Source organism: Sciurus carolinensis, chromosome 6 (assembly GCF_902686445.1).
Source record: "Sciurus carolinensis chromosome 6, mSciCar1.2, whole genome shotgun sequence".
Taxonomy (NCBI): Eukaryota; Metazoa; Chordata; class Mammalia; order Rodentia; family Sciuridae; genus Sciurus; species Sciurus carolinensis.
Window position 1 is genome coordinate 158,572,007 of NC_062218.1, and position 20,310 is coordinate 158,592,316.

Genomic DNA, 20,310 nt, shown 5'->3' on the forward strand with positions numbered 1-20,310 from the left:
CATAAGATGGTCAACGGGGTGGAGCAGAACAGGAATTACAGGAAACCACAAATGATTGAGAAAGATCAAAACAGAACTTGTGGAGATTTAGAAGAAAATCTCTGAGGGGAGAGTCCTGTTGAATGGGATTAATAGCAGATTAGATAACAGACAAAAAGATCTCGCAGATACTATTAAAAATGATCAGATATGAAACATTGAGAAAAGAAAGACTAGAAGAAAGTGAACAGAGGACCAGCAAGCCGTGGGATAACTGGCATAGCCTGATACATGTGCGGCTGGAATCCCCGAGGGGCTGGCACAGGGGTCCCTGTAGTGCAGCCACTGGGGAGGCTGTGAGGGAGTCCCCTTGAGCCCAGGATTCTGGACCAGCTGGGCAACACAGCAAGAGCCTCTCTCCTGGGGTTGGGGGGAAATCTTAGGAGACACAATAAAGGATAGAAAAACATTTTAACTAATAACAGCTCCAAAATGTTCTAATTTGATGGAAACTATATATATTTACAGAAACTTGGTTCAGGAAACTTGGTGAACCCCCAGACAAAAGAAACATGAAGGGAACCATACCAAGATGCCAGGATCATACTGCTTAAAATCAGGGATAAAATCCTCAGGGGTGCTTACTAAGTCCCATCCCCAGCCCTTTTTTATATTTTATTTAGTGACAGGGTCTCATTGAGTTGCTTAGGGCCTCACTAAATTGCTGAGGCTGCCTTTGAACTCTCAATCCTCCTGCCTCAGCCTCCCAAATTGCTGGGATTACAGGTGTGTGCTACTGCACCCAGCCCAATAGAAAATCTTAAAAGCAGTTGCAGGAGGTCGGGGACGGGTGGGAGGCATGTCATAGGAACACATATACAAATGACAGCTGTCTTCCTGTTAGAAAAAACGTGCAGACTCAGATGGTGGGCAACATCTTTAAATTACTGGGAAAAAATCTACTGAAAAAAATTCTAAAAACGTAGGATTTTTTTGAGGGGGGCGCTTTTTTTCCCTTTTGGGTAGGCATGTTACAGCAAATCTATGATCCATACGAAAGTTGGTGTGGGAGTTCTTCAAAGTTAAAAACATTTGCTCTTCAAATGACACTGTTAAGGGAATAAAGAGACAAGTCACAGACTGGAAGAAAATATTTACAAATTGAAGAGATGATAAAGGACTCATATCTAGAATTTATACAGACCTCCCAAAACTAATAAGCAGAAACAAATAACCTGCGCCAGGGGTTGTCACTCAGTGGTAGAGCATACGCATTAAAAAAAAAAAAAACCAGGGGAACGCAGGGCAAAAGATGAAATCAGACACCTTAACCATGGAAGATGAGTGGCCAGTAAAATAAACACACAGAGATGCTCGCCTTTGCTAGTTACTTAATTCACAAGAATTAAAACCACAAGACACCTCCACACACTAGACTGTCCAGAATTCCCAAGTATCAGCAGGGACGTGTAGGAACTGCAACTCTCGTGCACCGCTGCTAGCAACGTACAGTGGTACAACTTTGGAAAATAGCATGACAGTTTCTTAAAAAGTTAAATGTAGTTAAATTATTAAAATATTGCATTGTACTCCAACCCTAGAGAATCAAATTTGCAATTTTTCTGGAGTTGTCAAATAAAATAAAACTGATACTTGAAAAAAAAAAAAGTTAAACGTAGATTTCTCAGGTGACCTAGTCTTTCTTTTCTATATATTCATCGAAAAGCATATGCTTACCAATGAACATTGTCCATGAATATGCACACAATTTTTTGGGGAAATTTTATTTATCTTCATTTACTTTTAATTGACACTTATGATCTATTTATGATCGACAACATGATGGTTTGAAACACGTACACATTAGGGCATAGCTATTAATCATTAGCGTTGGCATGTCCTCACATATTTAGATGTGATGTGGTGTAATATGAAATACAGTCATACAATTGTCCTTTAGTGTTCACAAGAGATTAGTTTTAGAACTGATACCCTCCCCCTCCCCCCGCTGCTGCCACCCTACAATACTAAAATCCAAAGATGGAAAAGCATACATGAAGCAAGACAGGCTGCATCTATAACTGTTGAAGGTGGGCATTTATTGTAGGATTCAATTTTTGTTCATATTTAAAATTCTCTCAGAAAAGGTGTTAGAAATGAAGAATTAAAATAAAACCTGGCATTTAAAAATAGTATACATGTTTACATAATGGAACACTACACAATTCCTAAGAAGAATTCAGTAGGCCTCTATATATTCCTAAGAAGAATTCAGTAGTGGAGAGACAGCTAAGACACATGAAAAAGGAAAACTGGAGAACATTATATAAAATGTGACTACTTCTATAAACAATAACAATGCATTTATAGGTACATGTATTTTAAGTATCTGCCCTTACACTGTGCATGTAAAAGGGCAGGTACTTAACTGTCTTAAACTTATGTTCCACAAAAAGTATTTTCAGACATCCATATGGATATATGTACAAAGATGTTTATTAATGCATGACTTCCCCCCTTATACTAGATGATTGAACCCAGGAATCCCTCAACCCTTTTAAAATTTTTTTTTAAAATTTTGAGACAGGGTCTTGCTAAATTGCCCAGGCTGGGCTCAAACTTTCCATTCTCCTGTCTCAGCCTCCCAAGTAGCTGGGATTACATGTGTACCACCATGCTCAGCTAGGCATTATTTCTAATAGCAAAATTATGAATAAAATTTCATCAATGCAGTGAACTTTTGAATTATAACATATCCATATTATACTAACTTGGTCAAATGTCCAAAACATATTTTTGAGTATTAAAAGCAAGTTATTATGTGAGTCACCCATATAAAAAAATATACACCCCCCAACATACTACTTTTCTCTCTATATATATATACATATATACATACATTCAAAAAAGTAGTCTGCCTGAGAGCTGGGGTTGTGGCTTAGTGGTAAAGTGCTTTCCTAGCATGTAGCTAGGTTTGATTCTCAGCACTGCTTATAAATGAATAAATAGACAAACAAACAAATAAATAAAAATAAAGGTACATGGAGAACTAAAAAAATAGTAAAAAAAAAAAAAAAAAAGTAAAGTCGTCTGCCTGGGCATGGTGTTGCATCCCTAATTCTAGTGATTTAGGAGGCTGAGGCAGGAGGATTGCGAGTTGGAGGCCAGTCTGGATGACTTAGACTCTGGCTCAAAAATCAAAAGGGCTGGGGATTTAGCTCAGAGGTAGAATACTTCTGGGTTAAATCACCAGTGAGGTGGGGATGTTTGGAAGGAGATTCACACAACTATTAACAATGATTATCCCTAGGGATTAGAAAGAGAGAGATGGAAAGAGGTGTAGTTTTACCTTTTCAAGTTGTACAGGTCTATATAATTTTAAAGACAGTAAGCATTCACTGTATTTGCAAATATGAAAAAGTGCACTTTTTAAAAAACATCTTGATTCTTTGAGTTCATACCCAGATTAGGTGCCTGAAATGTCAAAACAAATGTGTTTATTTAAAAAACATTAGCAATGGCTCCCATATGGTTCAGGCTCTGTATAGAGCTGGGCTCAAATAACTAGGGTCCAGAATCCAGGGAGCAATTACAAAGCAGTTCCAACTTTCACTTGCACAGGACATTAGGGTCTCCCCCTACATTCCCTGTAGTGGTCACACTTGCCCTTTCGGAACAGATCCTGTTCATCCTCTTCTCCTTCCCCTTTCCCAACTTTCCTGTTTCTTTAGGTAGGTATTCTCACAAGTCTCAAGATTTTCTTTAGCAATTGTTTCTATTTTGCATCTCAAAGGATCCAAGAATCTGGGTAAAGACTTTTCTTTAGTTGGGGGCTAGAAAAAGGTGAGGAAGTCCTTGGACCCATTCACGTATCCATGCTGATTTCTCCAAATTTAGGATTTTAATTGTTAGTATCAGATCACGTGCATTAGAGCTTATCATTCGAAGGGGGAAGAGGGAGTAGAGGCGTTTATTCCTCAGAGTACTTCTTACATTTGTTTGATAGGTTGAGGTATAAACGGTAATTGGCGGTTTCCTCCAAGTCCCAGGCTTGGGGACCGCGGGGGTCGTGTCAGCTGCAGTTTATGCAGATCCCCAGGCGCACTCCCAAGACTGGACTCGGCCTCGTGCGCCTCCTGCAAGTCCTGCTTTCTCAGACTGCGCCTTATCCGAGGCTGCCCTCCTGACCTTCCCGCATGTCGTTTGCTCTTTGGAGGGGACTGACTCAGTTCCCTTCTGGCCCCCAGTGACGTGGAGATGAGAACCTGGGCTCTGGGGACGTTTCCTCGGGAGGGGCAGAGCCCTAAGACCTGAGCAAGTCTGGCCAGTAGCTACATCATCTTACTCAACAAGAATAAGCCTCGATCTACTCCGCCTCCGGCACCTGAAGCTGTAACTTTGGGGAAACGATTAACTGAGCCCAGGCCTTCGGGCAAAACAGAAGTCCCGAGGTGCCGGTGACCCCAGGAGGCCTGGGGGTCCCAGAGGATGGAGCGGCGAGAGACTGCCGTCGCCATCTTGCAGGGTGGGCTGCGCAGGCTCTCGGCGCGAGGCCTGCGCGCAGAGCGGGAGAGGACGTGGAAGGGTTGGAGGTGGGAGCGCGCGGTACGAGGGGCCGGCGCGCGTGCGCACGAGAGACGGCGGCGGAGGGGCGGTGCACCGTACGAGTGCGCGTGCTCAGTGGGAGCCCGCGAAGTACCTGGAGGAGGTCGGGGGCGAGGTAGAAAGGAGCAGAGTTGAAGAGCGCTTGCGCAGGAGCGCGACCGTACGGGGAGGGGGGCCTCCCGAGTACGCGCGCGGAGGCGGGACTTGGAAGGCTCTCGCGAGAACTTCGAGGACCATATATATGCGTGGGGAGCCCGCGTCCTTTCCCTGGCGTGATTCCGTCCTGCGCGTCTCTTCTCTAGGGCAGCAGCCTATTTTCCGTCCGCCTTCTCTCCCACCTAAGTGCGTGCTACCACCCCATGGAAGATTCGATGGACATGGACATGAGCCCCCTGAGGCCCCAGAACTATCTTTTCGGTAACTGCTTGGGGGGAGTGTTGAAGCGAGGCCGCACAGGGCCTTCTGGCTCTTGGGGGGCCGGGAATCAACTGAGGCCTGGGCTGGTGGAAGGGGCTGAGCCGGCTGGATGCCTGCGAAGTCGGAGGAGCTGCCCGGGCCCTGGGGGCCGGGCGATGGGAGGATGCGGGAGCTGGGGGAGGTGGCGGCGTGGAGGGGCGGGAGGGAGGAGGGCCCCAGGCCTAGGGCCTGAGGTGATGCGGAACCGGCCGGCTGGACGTTAGCTTTTCCCGGGGTGGGAGACACAGCCCCGGGCATGATTTTCCTTTCTAGGGGTAAGGTTGTAGGCCTGTGGTTGCACGGTGGCATTTTTTGCTACCGGGCCCGCGGCGGGTGGCCTGGGCGGCTGTGTGCGGTTCACGGCTAGGCCTGGGCCGCCTTGGTGGAGGGAGGGCATTGGTAGAATCTGCCGTTGATCTGCTGCTCGGTCCCGAGCTTGGGGCCGAGAATTATTCGGGGTGCTTCGGCCAGTTACCCGGGGAGGGAGGCGCGGCGGGGCGTGAGCAGGCCGCTACGGCTGGGAGCACGTGGTTGCCACGTGGTTGGGGGAGGGAGGAGGTGTGGGCTTCACATCCGGGGCTCACTGGTGTCTTGTCACCCCAGAGCCTGGGGTCCGGTGACTTAGATGATATTGTTGAATGGGAAATGTGGGGTGCAGTGGTTGGCAGTGCCAGGATTTTGGAAGTCTTTGTTTAATGCTTACAGCATCGACTGTGATGGTAGTTCGCATATTTAGAGCCTGCCTGTTTTTCAGTGCGGCAGATGGAGTTAGCCCCGTGTTGCAGGCGACGATACTGAAGATCATAGAAATGATTGAACGGTTGTTGCAAAGAGAGTGACAAAAAAATTTGAACCGAGATCCTTTACTCCAAATAATAGAAATGAGGTTTACTTCGGGGGGAGAAAGGGCAGCAGAGGCCAACTTTAGTGTGGCATTAAGACCGAGTTCAGTTAATGACTTGAGGCTACTAACCAGTACTTGGGGACTCCTACCCGACACGTGGCTCCTTTATTCAGCACACACACTTCAAGAATTCAAATTTTAATTGTAAAAGATTTTGTGTCAGATTTTAAAGTAAGTTCAAGTCATAATTTTATCTTTAACCTTGATGAGATGCGTTGAGATAACATTTAAGAGTCTATGTACCAGTAACTCTTAGAGGATTAGTAGAAATTATTAGTTTCATTCTGACAGTAATTAAAACAATTTTTCCATTCATGGAGTGGGAGTGGATATGTGCACTACATGGGAAGGCTTTATTCCTAGTCATTTTGGATAGTGAAAATTTCTCAATTTATATCAAAATGATTTTTGGCAACTACTTCTGTTGGAAACTGGAAACATCTTTTGGATCTATTGCCAGAAACAATGTCTGAATTTATGTTTCCATCACGTTCTATTGCTTCAAAACTGGAACATTAACCACTGTTACAAATTTGGGGTTTTTTCCTAGTTTTACTTTTTTGGTTTTAATTTTTAAGCTGTTCATATTGGTGTTGTGCACCCACTCTCATTTGTAAATTTCCTCTTCACGACGTTTAGGTCTGTAACTCAGCTTTTAAGACAGTGGGAAATCATCAGTGTTCATTAGGTTAGTTTTTAGATACCAGGTTCAGATACAAATGTACTAAATCGTTGAACCAGTGACAGTAGGGTCTATCTTTTGTTGAGAATGTAATTGTGTAACAAGAAAGTTGAGTTTATAAAGTATTTATGGCTGTTACTTGGTGTTTGCAGATAGAATTCATGGAAATCCAGAAAGAGCTTTTCCCTTCTACAGAGTGACTAGAGTAGTGAAAAAGTAGTTCAAAAGTTCACAAGCACCTTTTGGATTACTAATATTTTGGTGTTGTTTTTCTCTTTGTTTTATTTGCTTTTTTTTTTTTTTTTCCTGTGCAGGTTGTGAACTAAAGGCTGACAAAGATTATCACTTTAAGGTGGATAATGATGAAAATGAACACCAGTTATCCTTAAGAACGGTACTTAAACTTTCAAAATAACCCATTTTCAGCTTTCTATTAAGTGGTTTAAGACTTCTTTGGCTTTCTTGTCTGCTTTTAAGATAGTATTTTTATGACTAGGTGTTATATATACCTCATCTCCATAACTTTGATAAAGAACTTGGCATCTTTGCCATTCATGGGTTTCATGTGAAGTCCAGTCGAAGTAGTTATTACTTGACTTCAGTTGCATTATAATGTTATATATAAGATTACTGGGCGGCAGTAATCTTTAATGTCTCCCACAGACTGTTTTATAAATTAATGTTTGCCAGATTGTGTGCAACTGAAACAATACTGCAGATTTGTTTTTCATTGATGGTAACGATGAAAGGGTTATACCTTTTTTTAAAAAAAATGCAAAATAGATGGGACTTAACCATAAAGCACTTTTTTTCCCCCTTTAAACAGGTCAGTTTAGGGGCTGGTGCAAAGGATGAATTGCACATTGTTGAAGCAGAGGCAATGAATTATGAAGGCAGTCCTATTAAAGTAACATTGGCAACATTGAAAATGTCTGTACAGCCAACGGTAAGGGCACTTGAAGTTTATATTTTATGTAGGTTTAAGAACTGTTGCTTTATGGTAGTTGTTAAAGAGTGTTTTATTTGGTTCTTTAAGTAGACAGCTACATATGAATGTCAGCTGTTTAATATGGTTACAGCTGCTTCTCTGTCAGGTGGAAAGACAGATTTATTGGTTTGATTTGGTTATGGATTTGCCCATACTGCCTAGTGTACAAACATTTTCTTCCCAATGTTTAATGGTTAAAATTTTGCTCCTTTTAGGTTTCCCTTGGGGGCTTTGAAATCACACCACCTGTGGTCTTAAGGTTGAAATGTGGTTCAGGGCCTGTGCATATTAGTGGGCAGCACTTAGTAGGTAAGTTATTTGTATAAACTGTATTGTGCTACTTATTCGGGTACTTCGTTCCTTCCCAATTTGAATTTTTCTAAAAAATGCTTAGTTCTAGTACTACTGTCTTCCTTACAAGTTTAAATGAGAATTTAGTAATTTGTATCCGGAAATGCTTAGTTTTGCTTTTAATACTTCTTAATGAACATTTGCTCAAAATGTCCATTTTAACAAATTTCTGATCCCTATTTGCTGTCTTTTTAGTGAAATCTGTTTTTTTGATAGATAATATAGCATATACAGCATATTTACCTCGTTTTTTCTTGAGTTCTTTTTGGAGTTTTATAGTGTGTAAATCTATTTTAGCTGTGGAGGAAGATGCAGAATCAGAAGATGAAGAGGAGGAGGATGTAAAACTCTTAAGTGTGTCTGGAAAGCGATCTGCCCCTGGAGGTGGTAGCAAGGTTCCCCAGGTAGGGATGTAACTGTACTATAATTGTGTATTACAGCCTTTGGTTTGGTGATAAGATATGTGTGCATATATCATTTATTTATTTATTTATTTTAGAAAAAAGTAAAACTTGCTGCTGATGAAGATGACGACGATGATGAAGATGAAGATGATGATGATGAAGAGTAAGTAGTATGCTCTTGGAAACTCCACAGCATGATTATGTGAATGAGAAGGAGTTTGTAAAATTTATCAGTCACTCTCTAGTTTATAATTGGATAAAAAGGGGGTGAGTGCTTGACTGAGTTAGACTTACATGAGTGGAGTTAAAAGAATACTGGTATTATTTCCCAGTAAACTACAGCTGTGCACTGACTCTTAGAAAGGGAGTTGTTTGTAGCATTTCTCATTTGACAAGGCATCTTTCTCCTGATGAAAATCCATTGGATACAATATTAAGGCTGGTGTATTTTGTGCTAAACATAAACATAAGTGGTTTGGATGAAAGAACAGAGTCTAGTTACATTCATGGTATAAGTTATCTAATGATTTCTTTATACCCAGAAAGGATTTTGGTCTGTTTCTTTGGTTCCTAATGGACAGAATAAGATTCTAAAAGTGACATTTTCTTGGGAATTTAAAGTTTGCTTGGAAGTAAGATTCAACTTGTTTGCTGTGGTAATAAGCCATTACGTGCACACTGTGGAATAAAGTGCTACTCTTTACTGGTTTTATGTGACGATATCAGTAACTTATAGCTTGAATACTTGAGTCTGCTTTTCCCTAAGTTTGCAGATTGGCTCATGTATTTATTGAAAACTAAATGTAGATGGAATGAATCTTAAGAAAGACTTCAAGAGAATGTATACTAATGATCAAATCTGGAAATTAGGCATTTTAGTAACATAGCCAAGCTGATTTTTCTGGAATTAATTCTCTGGGCATGTCAGTGAAGGGAGAAAATGAAAAAAAGCTGAAAGAATTGTATGCTTAGAACTTCAGAATACATGTATATTGCACTTAGAAATGAGCTGCATGTTTGCCATTATTTTAGGAATATTTACCATCAGATTTAAAATAACATCCCAAAAGAGATTTAGTGTGGTCGTATCAAATTTACCTTTGTAAAGATTTGAGTATCCGATGGCATATTCACTGAAACCCAAGAGACATAGTTCCTTCCAGGAAGGCTTTGGAGTAGGACCTGATTATGTTGGGACTTATAAAGTTTTTTCTCTTCAGAATGCATATGATGACTGATGTGACCATGATTAAGAATTTGCATTCGTGCCCTTCTGGGTCTCTTATTTCTGAGTAGGGTATAATGGGGAACTGAAGTGCAGCTGCCTAATTCAGGCTAATAAGGAAAGTATGAATAGCAGAGATAGTTAATGGATATCCTGAGAAAAAGTTTCTACTAAACCTTTTCTTCCACTAGTGAAATGGTAACAACCTGACAGATGGCAATGAAAATGTAAAGGTGATGACCAAAGGTTTGTTAGTTAATTTTGAAAATCTAAAATATAATCCCAGGTTTTTTTTTTTTTTTTTTTTTTTTTTTTTTTTTTGTACCAGAGATTGAACCCAGGGAAGGTTAGCCACTGAGCCACATCCCCAGCCCTTTTTTATATTACATCTAGAGACAGGGTCTTGCTGAACTGCTGAGACTGGCTTTGAACTTCCACATCTCCTGCCTCAGCCTCCTGAGTTGCTGGGACTACAGGCATGCACCACTGTACCCAGCCATAGTCCAGAATTCCTAAAACTCAAATGGAAATCTGTGGTCCTGGTTTGAGGATAGAGAGTATGGTAGGGGCCCATTTGACTTGTTAATGTAAGAAGGAATGTCTGAGTCTCTTTAACATCCTCTTTAAGTTTGTGTGTGTGGTTGACCTTCTGTGTCTGGGTTCAGCTATGATCAAAATTATTCAGAAAATATAGCTTGCTTCTTTTTTTTTCCCCCACACAAGAGATTTTATTAAGCAGATAGGCATAGTGTCTGCCCACAGGGTGAGAGAAGAGAGAAAGCAAGCAGAGAGATAGGAAGAGAGACCTGTAGCTTCTTTACTGAACGTGTACATAGACTTGTTTGTCATTCCTGAAGCACTACATAAAAAATTTTGTGCTGGAAATGGAACCCAGTACACTTTGTAGATACATAACTCTACTTCTGAACTACCACCCTTGCCTCTCAGTATACTATGCAGTATATATATATATTATATTATATATATATATAAATTATATATATATATTATATATATATTATATTATATATATATTATATATATATATAAATATTGTACTAGGTATTATAAATAATCTGAATGACTTAAAGCCTATTGGTGTTGATTCCCAGCAGTCCTCCCAAAAAAAAAGCATATGGGAGGATGTTCACAGGTAACATGAAAATACTGTGTGAAATTACAGAATGGACTTCAGATCCCTGGATTTTGGTCTGTGAGGTGGTCCTGGAACTGGCCTCTGCAGATTATCTTATAGATTTGGTTATAAGTCATGTGCTGCAAAACATTAAATGACAGACTGCTTGTACGATGGCCCTGTAATATTGCCTAGTGACATAGCAGTCTTAGTTTGTGAGTATACTTAGGCAGGGTTGAAACCTCCTAAGAACATGTTTCTCAGAAGGTATTGCCATTTTAGGCAATGCACAACTGTATTAATGTGGTCCTTTTAAACATCACCTTGTTAAAATGGTTCAGGAATATCTGTACTTATAAAGCTCTTGATATTAGAAACTTTGTAACAGAAGCACTTGCAGAGTTTAGATTCTAAGGCTAAAGTTTTATTTTGACAACACTATTAAAAAAAATCACTTGAAGGACTATATTCATGTGTGGTTTTAGACATGTTACTTGTTCCCAACTAACAGCAGGATTTCCCCCAGTACTTGGAAAAAATGGGCAAAGATGCTGCTGATTTGAATTTAGACTACATGTGGAAAATTTTGGCCTGTACATTGAATTTGTGAATACAAACGTGAATTACTTCCGCTCTTATTTAATGCAGACTTCTTGTAGACTTTAATAATTTGATTCCCTTTTTCCCCTCAGTTCCCAGTAAGTCATCACTCATGTTCCTCAGCTCTATTAAGCCACTAATGAATTTTGTAGATTTGCCTATTTAGATATTTCACATATTGAATTGTGATGTGATTTCTGGCTTCTTTACCTTGAAGAAGGAGGATGTGTCAGTTGTGACTTTATCTATTGGTTTTTATACATTCATCAGGATGAGCATTTAGGTTATTTCACTTTGGGCTGCTGTGAACATTAGTGGACACTTTGTTTTCCTTGGGTACACACTTTGAGCTAGGTCCTATACTGGGTTTAGCTTGAAATTGCCTAGCTTGTTTTCTAAGTGTGGCACTTCTAATTTATGCACATTCTAACACTTGCCATTATTTTTGCATGTAGTCATCATCATGGTGTAAAGTATCTATGGGTTTGTTTGCTTTTTCTTGATGCCTAGTGATGGTTATCTCTGTGTTATTTACTGACCATTTGTATGTATTTGATGAAATGTCTGTTCTGGTCCTTTGTCATTTAAAAAATTTGTCCTGTTCTGTGGGTTGACTTTATTCATGAAGGTGGCCAAAGCACAAAAGTTAATTTTTTAGGTTCTAATTTTCACTTGTGGTTTGGTGTCAAAACTAAGATACTATGCCAAATCCACTGTGCTGAAAATTTATCTGTTCTGAGTTTTATAGTTCAGCTCTTATACTTAACTACTGTTTGAAATCACCAAATGGCATCAGTTTTTACAAAATAAGCCAGCTGGAGTTCTTAGAACTTGGGTTAAGTTTATGTAATTAGAATCCGTTGCCATTTGATTGATAATAAAGTCTGCTGATTATTCAACCATTCCTACAGCAAAACAATTGAACAAACCATCATTTCCCATCCCTTGGAAACCACAATAATGCTTTTTGTTATAAATGAAGTAACAGTGGTTATCCTTTGTTGACCTGCTTATTTACCTAACATTGTATCCTCAATGGTCATTCATGTTGCAGCATGTGGCAGAATTTTTTTTTTTTTTTTTTTTTTTTAAGATAACATTTTGTGGCATGTATAGACATTTTCTTACTCCACAGCTGTGGATTCCTATAAGTAATAGTACTGGAGTGAACCAGGGTTCTCCAGTCTTAGATCTTGCTTTTTCAGTTCTTATATCAGTTCTCCCCAAAGATTTTGAAAGTTCTTAATATCTTGGCTTATTTTGTTTGTAGTGATGATGATGATGATTTTGATGATGAGGAAACTGAAGAAAAAGCTCCAGTGAAGAAAGTGAGTAGATAAAATGGTAGCAGGTTATCAAAAGCATCTCATACAAAAATGATGGGTTTTTCTTTTTTTGAGTGCTTTTCACTTGATTTGTAGCTTGAGTGAGGTGGTCTCATACCTGATGGAGATGAGATTGATTCTCAGTTAGTGCTTTGCTGAACTCCCGCACTCCTGATACTTGGGATTGAACCCCAGGCCTGTGCATTACCAGAGATGCATCCCTAGCCCTTGATTTTGAGACAGGGTTTCACAAAGTTTCCCATGTTGGCTTTAAGTTTGCTGTTCTCATGCCTCAGCCTCCCAAGTTGCTGACATTATAAATAGGTGCTAACGTGTCTGACTAAACTTAATGATGAGAAATGGATGGTTTTTTGGTTTTATTTTAAGCTATGTGTGGCCTACAATTTGTTATCCCTTTACAACCTTCCTTGTGTTAAAAGGCTAATTTTTTAGCATGGTGTGGGGTACTTTATTTGTATTGGCTTGTCTACTGTGTACACAGGGTGACACTAATTTCTAATTGCAGTCTGTACGAGATACTCCAGCCAAAAATGCACAAAAATCAAACCAGAATGGAAAAGACTCAAAACCATCAACACCAAGATCAAAAGTAAGTGACAACATACACATAAAAACAGGCTTAAAAAATAGTTCAGAAATTGTACTGTGGAAAATATGGTCTGTCACAAATCTGATATCTAAAAGAATTAAAATATGCTCATTGTTCTGGGTACACTATACTGTCTGGAGGGATTATGTATACTGTTTCTTGCAATACATCTATGTGTTTAGTGTATCAGCATAGAGCAGAGATTGGCAACCCCAGCTGCATAGTAATAGGGAGTTGAAAAGAACTCCAATGCGTAGGCTCTGCCTGTGGAGTCAACTGGGGTGGCTTCTAGGCTTCAGGGTGCAGGGATCTGCCTTGCTTCATTCTTGGGAACCCTTTTATTAGTTGAATGTATTTAATACCCTCGTAAGGATATTTCGTGCTTAAAGGAATGACTAACAAAATAAGCGTGTGGCATGTACTTAAATAGCAATTCTGGTTGTGTACTTGGTTTTATAAGGATTATAAGAATAATTCAGGAAATCTAGAAGGTGTGTTTTAGTTAAGCACTATTATGACCTTTGAAATTAACTTTTTTCCACAGGGTCAAGAATCCTTCAAAAAACAGGAAAAAACTCCTAAAACACCAAAGGACCTAGTTCTGTAGAAGACATTAAAGCAAAAATGCAAGCAAGTATAGAGAAAGTGAGTAAAATGATCTTAATAAGTTTAGAATCTCAAATCATTATGTCTGGGTGTGGTGGCACACACCTGTGAGGCAGGAGGATGACCAAGTTGGAGGCCAACCTCAGCAACTTAGTGAGATCCTGTCTCAAAAAAGTAAAAGAGGGCAGGGGGTATAGCTCATTGGTAAAGTTCCCCTGGGTTTACTCCCTGGTATACCCCTCCAAAAAAGCACATTTTTCTGGGGGTTTGGACAAACTGTTCCTTTTTTATCATTTTAATATACTCAACACTCTGCTTTGAAGTTTTTTTTTTTTTTTTTTTTTTTGCTTATGTGAAGCTTGTGTGTGTATGGTGGTTGAACCCAAGAGGCGTTGAGCCACATCCCCAGCCCCCAATTTTTTTGTTGCTGTATTTTGAGACAAGGTCTCCATAAGTTGGCGAAGGCTGACTTCCAACTTGGAATCCTGCCTCAGCCTCCCGAGTCACTGGGACTACAGATGTGTTCCACTATGACTGGCTTGTATTTTCCACTGAAAAACAACAGGCCCGTTTTTTTGAGATGCATTTCTGATCTTAACCGGTTAAAATAAAATCAGTGAGAGCATCTTTCACATACTTCAGGTTATGTTACGCTGCCCAACCAGCAGAGGGCGTAGGAATCTTCAGTACAGTTGTAAACAGCTGGAAAAGTAGAGACTTTGGATTTGCCTGCTAGGTGTTAGTTTGAAAATAAAAATTCGACTCAACATTTTTCTAGTACATTGAGTCATTTATTTTCTCCTTTACACCAAGTTGTTCGCAGTCAGTATACATAGGTATTGTCTTCAATCTAGATAACAAATGGGCTTACATATAATCTCCTTTAATCCTAAGCAAAAGAAACATGAAGAGGATTAGCTCTTTTGTCTTGCTGCTTACTTGACTGGGGACTGAAACTCTCGTTAGTGAGCTCAGGATTTGTGTTCTATGGAATAATTGGTTTAAATTTCATGGAATCACATTTGAGAGAATCTTTAATTCTACAAATGATATATAGAGACTCTAGTTTTTGAGAATAATGCAGGTGGTGAGGAGGAATTGCCACCTCTTTTCCCATGTTTCTCCTGTGCTCTGTAGGCTCTACCTGGCTTCAGAAGATATCCTTAAGCAGTGATGAGTGGATTGGAAATTAGCATTGTAGTACCAGAATGTATTGTTTTGCTTAGTCAAACACTGTAACCTCTTAGCCTTCCTGGTATCACTGATTTATTTTTATCCCTTGCATACAGTGCTAAAATGATGCCCCTCCCCTCCATTTTAATGTGGTCCTATCTCCTTGGTTTAATTGCAGGCACATTGAACAGCCCTGGGCACTACTGGTAAATTAAGCCCAAAGATGGGGAGAAAGGAAAAGGAGAGACAAATATAGTCCATACTGAGTATCATCAACAATCCAGGCTGAAGTCTTCTATTTTAATCTCAATCCCCTTTCCTGATTTGCCACCCACACCCACTTGCAGGCTGGAAGCAATCTCTCTTGATTTCCTAAAGCACTTTTGACTGCTGTGAATTCAGTGAACCTTATATTGCTCTTACTTGTGCATATGCCTCATCATCTCTTGGACCATGTTTTAATCACCTTTGTATCTCCTCCTTAGCTGCTCAATAAATATTTGAATGAATGAAATAAGGATGTATGTGACAATAATTTTAAAAGGGAAATTATTATAGTGAGGTTTTAATTATCTAGGTGATAAGCAGTTAAGTATCTTAATACTTGATAGCTGATTCTGGCATAGTCCCTTTGGCATTTGGAAGCTTCTCAATTTTATAAAATACATTAAAAATACCCAGGATAAAGAAAACAAATTAACTTAGAATAGGCAAAAGTGTCTAATGTAGTAAATGAGATAATCATAAAATATTTCAGGGTATTTAAATAATAGTGTCTTAAGAATTTTGGTGACAAAGTTTGAGGTATTGCCGATGCTGATAGTCTTTCTCATGTTCATAATTGGTATAGTTAGAAATTTGTTCCTATTCAGCTGTACATATTGAATATTGGTGTACAAGTTACTGTTGTGCTAACCTAGGTTTTAGGTAAATATTAACTTTTTTAAACGGTTTTGATCACTTGGTCATAGTGTTCTCAAAGTAGGGGGTATGTATATGTATGTTGTATTTGGTTCAGGATGGAAGAGGAAGATAAAACTGCTTTGTTATAGGCAGCCCAGTTGCCATATTTGCATACCTGTAGAACATAGCTTATGTCTCTGATGCCTAGAGTGACTGTTGGAGACTTAAACCATCAACAAACCTGTTACAAGATAACCTCATGTCTTTCTGGGCCTAAAAATAACAGTATTTTTAAAATGAAAATGTTGAAGGAACAAGAAATAAACTGATACATGTAAAAGAACAGATCTTAAAAGGAATTTCCTAAAGAGCTCTAAAGCAATATGTTTCTGTTCTTATTTTTAATGCTTTTTTCTCAATAGGGTGGTTCTCTTCCCAAAGTGGAAGCCAAGTTCGTCAATTATGTGAAGAATTGCTTCCGGATGACTGACCAGGAGGTAATGATTTTCGGGGGATGTGACCAAATCCAATTTTTTCATTGATTCGTTAGGATTATCCTTTTAGTCTCTTTAAGTGTTGACTCCTTTTAAAAGCTTCCTAACTACAGACAATACTTAAATAAATGGAAACACATAAGAATTTGCTTGGCAGAGATTGAGAAGATAACTTTTTAGTACATTTTTTTCTTTTTGTTGCAGAACTATTTTGATACTGTTTGGCTAAAGGAAGTAAACAGGGTTTTCTTGATGCTGTTGCCTGCATGGGACAGTCTCTGGTCCATTTGCTTTCTTGGAACTTAGTAGAGAAGAATGCTTCCTTTGTAGATGGCTAAACATGAGAATCATTTCGCTACAGTCAAACTAAAGGGTGAAATTTGGAAGCAAGAGGCTTATTACTCTGTATGTTCTTAGCTTCAGTTCAGTGTTATTTTTTATAGTTCTTCCCCATGAAAGTACTTTGTTAATAGAAAATAATTTATGTATTTTTGCTGGGCTGTGGATGGACTAGGGCCTCATTCATGTTAGATAAGGTGCTCTCTAAGCTACAGCCCCTGCCCTTTGATTCATTTAGTGTACTCATTTTCACTTAACTCAGCCAGTTGCAAAGGAAAATGTAAAAGCAGTCACCTAGGGTTGCTAGGTTTTACATATGTGTAAAATAGATCCTGTTCAATGAACTCCCTGTCTCATGTATTCAGTATGGAGGAAAGTCAGACACAAACCTCTAGGTACTGAAAGCTAAGCATAAGAGACATTTCTTCAACTGTTGGGAAACATGAAAATGAGAGATTTTTTTTTTTTTTTATTAAGAAAAATCCATGTTGGAAGCAGTGGCACATGCCTGTAGTAATCCCAGCTACTTGAGGCTGAGGCCAGCCTGGGCAATTGCAAGACCCTCTCTTAAAACAAAAAGTAAGGGCTGGGGATGTAGCTCGGTTGGGGAGCACCTCTGAGTTCAGTCCCCAGTAGTGGGGGCGGAAATCCAAGTGAAGGTGTCAAGACAACTGAAGTTTCACTGGTCTTCCATATTCTGTGTGAGCTTTTCTGTTAGCTCTCTACTACCCAAAAGTATTTTCTGACTGAAACCTGAAAGCATGTTTTCAAGTGCCAGGAAGGAGTTTGTGCAGTAGTAAATGATAAATAAATGTCAGTAGTTTGATTTACTCTTAACTGGTTGAGAATCTTTTATTTATTTGAAATGTTGGGATCAGAAGTGTTGTAAATTCTGATTTGGAGGAGGTGGTGCTTTTGTACTACTAGTTTAGAAGTCTTAGAATCATTTGAGCATCCCTAATCCAAAAGTCAAATTTTTGAAACCATTTGAGCTTTGTGTCAGTACCCAAAAAAACATTTTGGGTTTTGGATTTTAGATTGAGGGATACTCAGCCTGCATTGAGAATTAAAATATGAGTTAGTTTTACAGCATAGCTAGAGATATAAGCAATTGGTGTGTATAACTTCCCTTTGCTTGTGCAATATTTTTCTTGTGGAAAAGACTAGCTTATGAGAGGGTCATTAAGGCTAATTGTAGTGAACATTTTAAAAAGTATTATGTCAGGGGTGGTATTAGGTGCTTCAAATCAGATAAAAAGTCTGGTAGTTTATTAGAATGTGCATATTCTATTGAAAAGTTTGGAATGTCAGTGCTGTAGGAGCTATTATGGTGTAAGTGGAGCATGTCCTTTAAGGAATTTTTATAAGCAAATCAAAGTACTTATTAAGGAAATTCAGACCATCAGGGAAATCTAAAGAGAAGTAGTTTAGATACATCTAGTTTATTTCAGATAAATAACAGATTAATAAATGTAAATTTTATTTGGTGACTCTGGCCACTCTGATCTCTGGGCCAGTGAAGTTTGATTAGTATAATTAAAGAATCTCATGATTGAGTCTGAATTAAAGTATTTGAAACTTATATCTGAGTATAAATCAACTTGTAATTAGTTCTCAATTACCTACAGTGTGAACCTTTTTTTGTGGCAGAATGAAAAATAGATTTTGAATCGTGCAGAGAGACATGGTTTAATTTATTGACGTCTGTGAAGTGTTGTGGTTCTTTAACCACAGTTCTTTTTTTCTTTTTTTTCCAGGCTATTCAAGATCTCTGGCAGTGGAGGAAGTCTCTTTAAGAAAATAGTTTAAACAGTTTGTTAAAAATTTCCGTCTTCTTTCATTTCTGTAACAGTTGATATCTGGCTGTCCTTTTTATAATGCAAAGTGAGAACTTTCCCTACCGTGTTTGATAAATGTTGTCCAGGTTCCATTGCCAAGAATGTGTTGTCCAAAATGCCTGTTTAGTTTTAAAGATGGAACTCCACCCTTTGCTTGGTTTTTAAGTATGTATGGAATGTTATGATAGGACATAGTAGTAGTGGTGGTCAGACATGGAAATGGTGGGGAGACAAAAATATACATGTGAAATAAACTCAGTATTTTAATAAAGTAGCACTGTTTCTTTCTATTATTTAGCCTTTTTATACTTTGTCAAAGAAGTAAATGTACATAATTGTTTAATGTTATCCTAAAATCCAGTGGGAAAGTACCTGTCAACCCTGCCAAATATTTTTCCCCATGGTAAACCAATTTTTCATCATGAACATTTAGTGATCATTCCTATCCAGATCCTGATAATTTACAACCAAAACTATTAATCATGTTTCCAAATGGTGCATCAGACCTCCCATCGACCTAACTTTGCCTCCCAGAGGAAATGTGGTATGTCGAAACAGCCTTTGGCCTGGCTCCAAACAAAATGGGTGACTTAATTTTGCCCAAAATTGTATGGGAATGGAAGAAAAGTTAACTTGTCACATGAAGATATCAGGGGTGGATTCTCAGCACTCAGCTGTTCTACCTTAAGCCTAAGGTGGACACTATTGTGTCTGCCTTCTTATAGGGTATGTACCTGTGACTGCAAGGGACGATGATATTGAGCCTCTAAAATTGTCTTTGGGTGGGGTGTATCAAACTTGGTGCTGCCTTGCCTGCTTTTCTTGCAGACCTCTAAGTGTACCCTTGACTTCTGCCGTTAGAATGTGTTTCCTTACCCTCCGGTTCTCTGAGGTTCGGTTTCCTTGCCTGGGTCCTGGGCTGGTGTCCCACTTCCTTCCATTTATGCTTTATTCTCTTGGATGCTTTTCCTCATTCCTTTTTGTTTACACTTTTAAGACTTCTCTTTTCTAGTTTTGTTTTTTAACTTCCCAAGTGGTGGTTCTTTGGATGTAACCAAAACCTAGATTTCGAGGGAGGTTGTGATTTTTGAAGTGATGTTTTCTGACTCACTTTCCTCATTTTTAAGGAGGGGGAAAAAGTTGAGTGAAGTACCAACTCCACCCATTCCCAGTTTCCTTGTCTCCTCTAGTCATTGAGGTGGTGGTTCCTCCATTATTCACTGTAGGACATCTCTGTTGCTTATTGTAAGAGGAGATGGTAAGTGTTCTCTGCTGGAATATGCTGCCATTTTAAAGAACATTTGTGTAACTTGGGTTTGAAAGATGACCTATACTTTCTTTTTGAGACTGGATCTGCTCTTTGCTTGCACTGGCCTGGAACTCCTGCTACCATTGAAGGAAAGCAGTTGGCCTCACTGGTTGTCCTCTTGGTCCTCATTAAATCTAATAGATCCATCCTTGAAAAGGTTGCAAGCAAGGCTTGTCTGCTCATCTCAAGTCACCTGTAGTACTACTAGGTAGCCAACTCAGTGTGACAATCTGGAAATTGACTCCCTTCTAGACTTGGGAAACTACTTTCAACTTAATCTTTCTATAGTGGAAACTATTAGGTGATATTTAACATTTAGGTCAGTGTAGTTTAATTGATTAAAAGCACTGTATAAGGAACTTGGAGAAATGAATTTGCGTGTGC

General features: G+C 39.2%; 1 protein-coding gene across 1 annotated transcript; it reads left to right on the forward strand.

Annotated features, from left to right (window-relative positions):
- Positions 1–4,812: 4,812 nt before the first annotated feature.
- Positions 4,813–18,907, forward strand: Npm1 (nucleophosmin 1). Its single transcript, XM_053743417.1, is given in 11 exon segments — positions 4,813–5,001; positions 6,941–7,020; positions 7,453–7,572; positions 7,830–7,923; positions 8,263–8,369; positions 8,465–8,532; positions 12,600–12,657; positions 13,809–13,851; positions 13,854–13,909; positions 16,369–16,443; positions 18,537–18,907. Coding segments are annotated over 11 exon segments (798 nt in total). The 5' UTR covers positions 4,813–4,943; the 3' UTR covers positions 18,576–18,907.
- Positions 18,908–20,310: the final 1,403 nt, after the last annotated feature.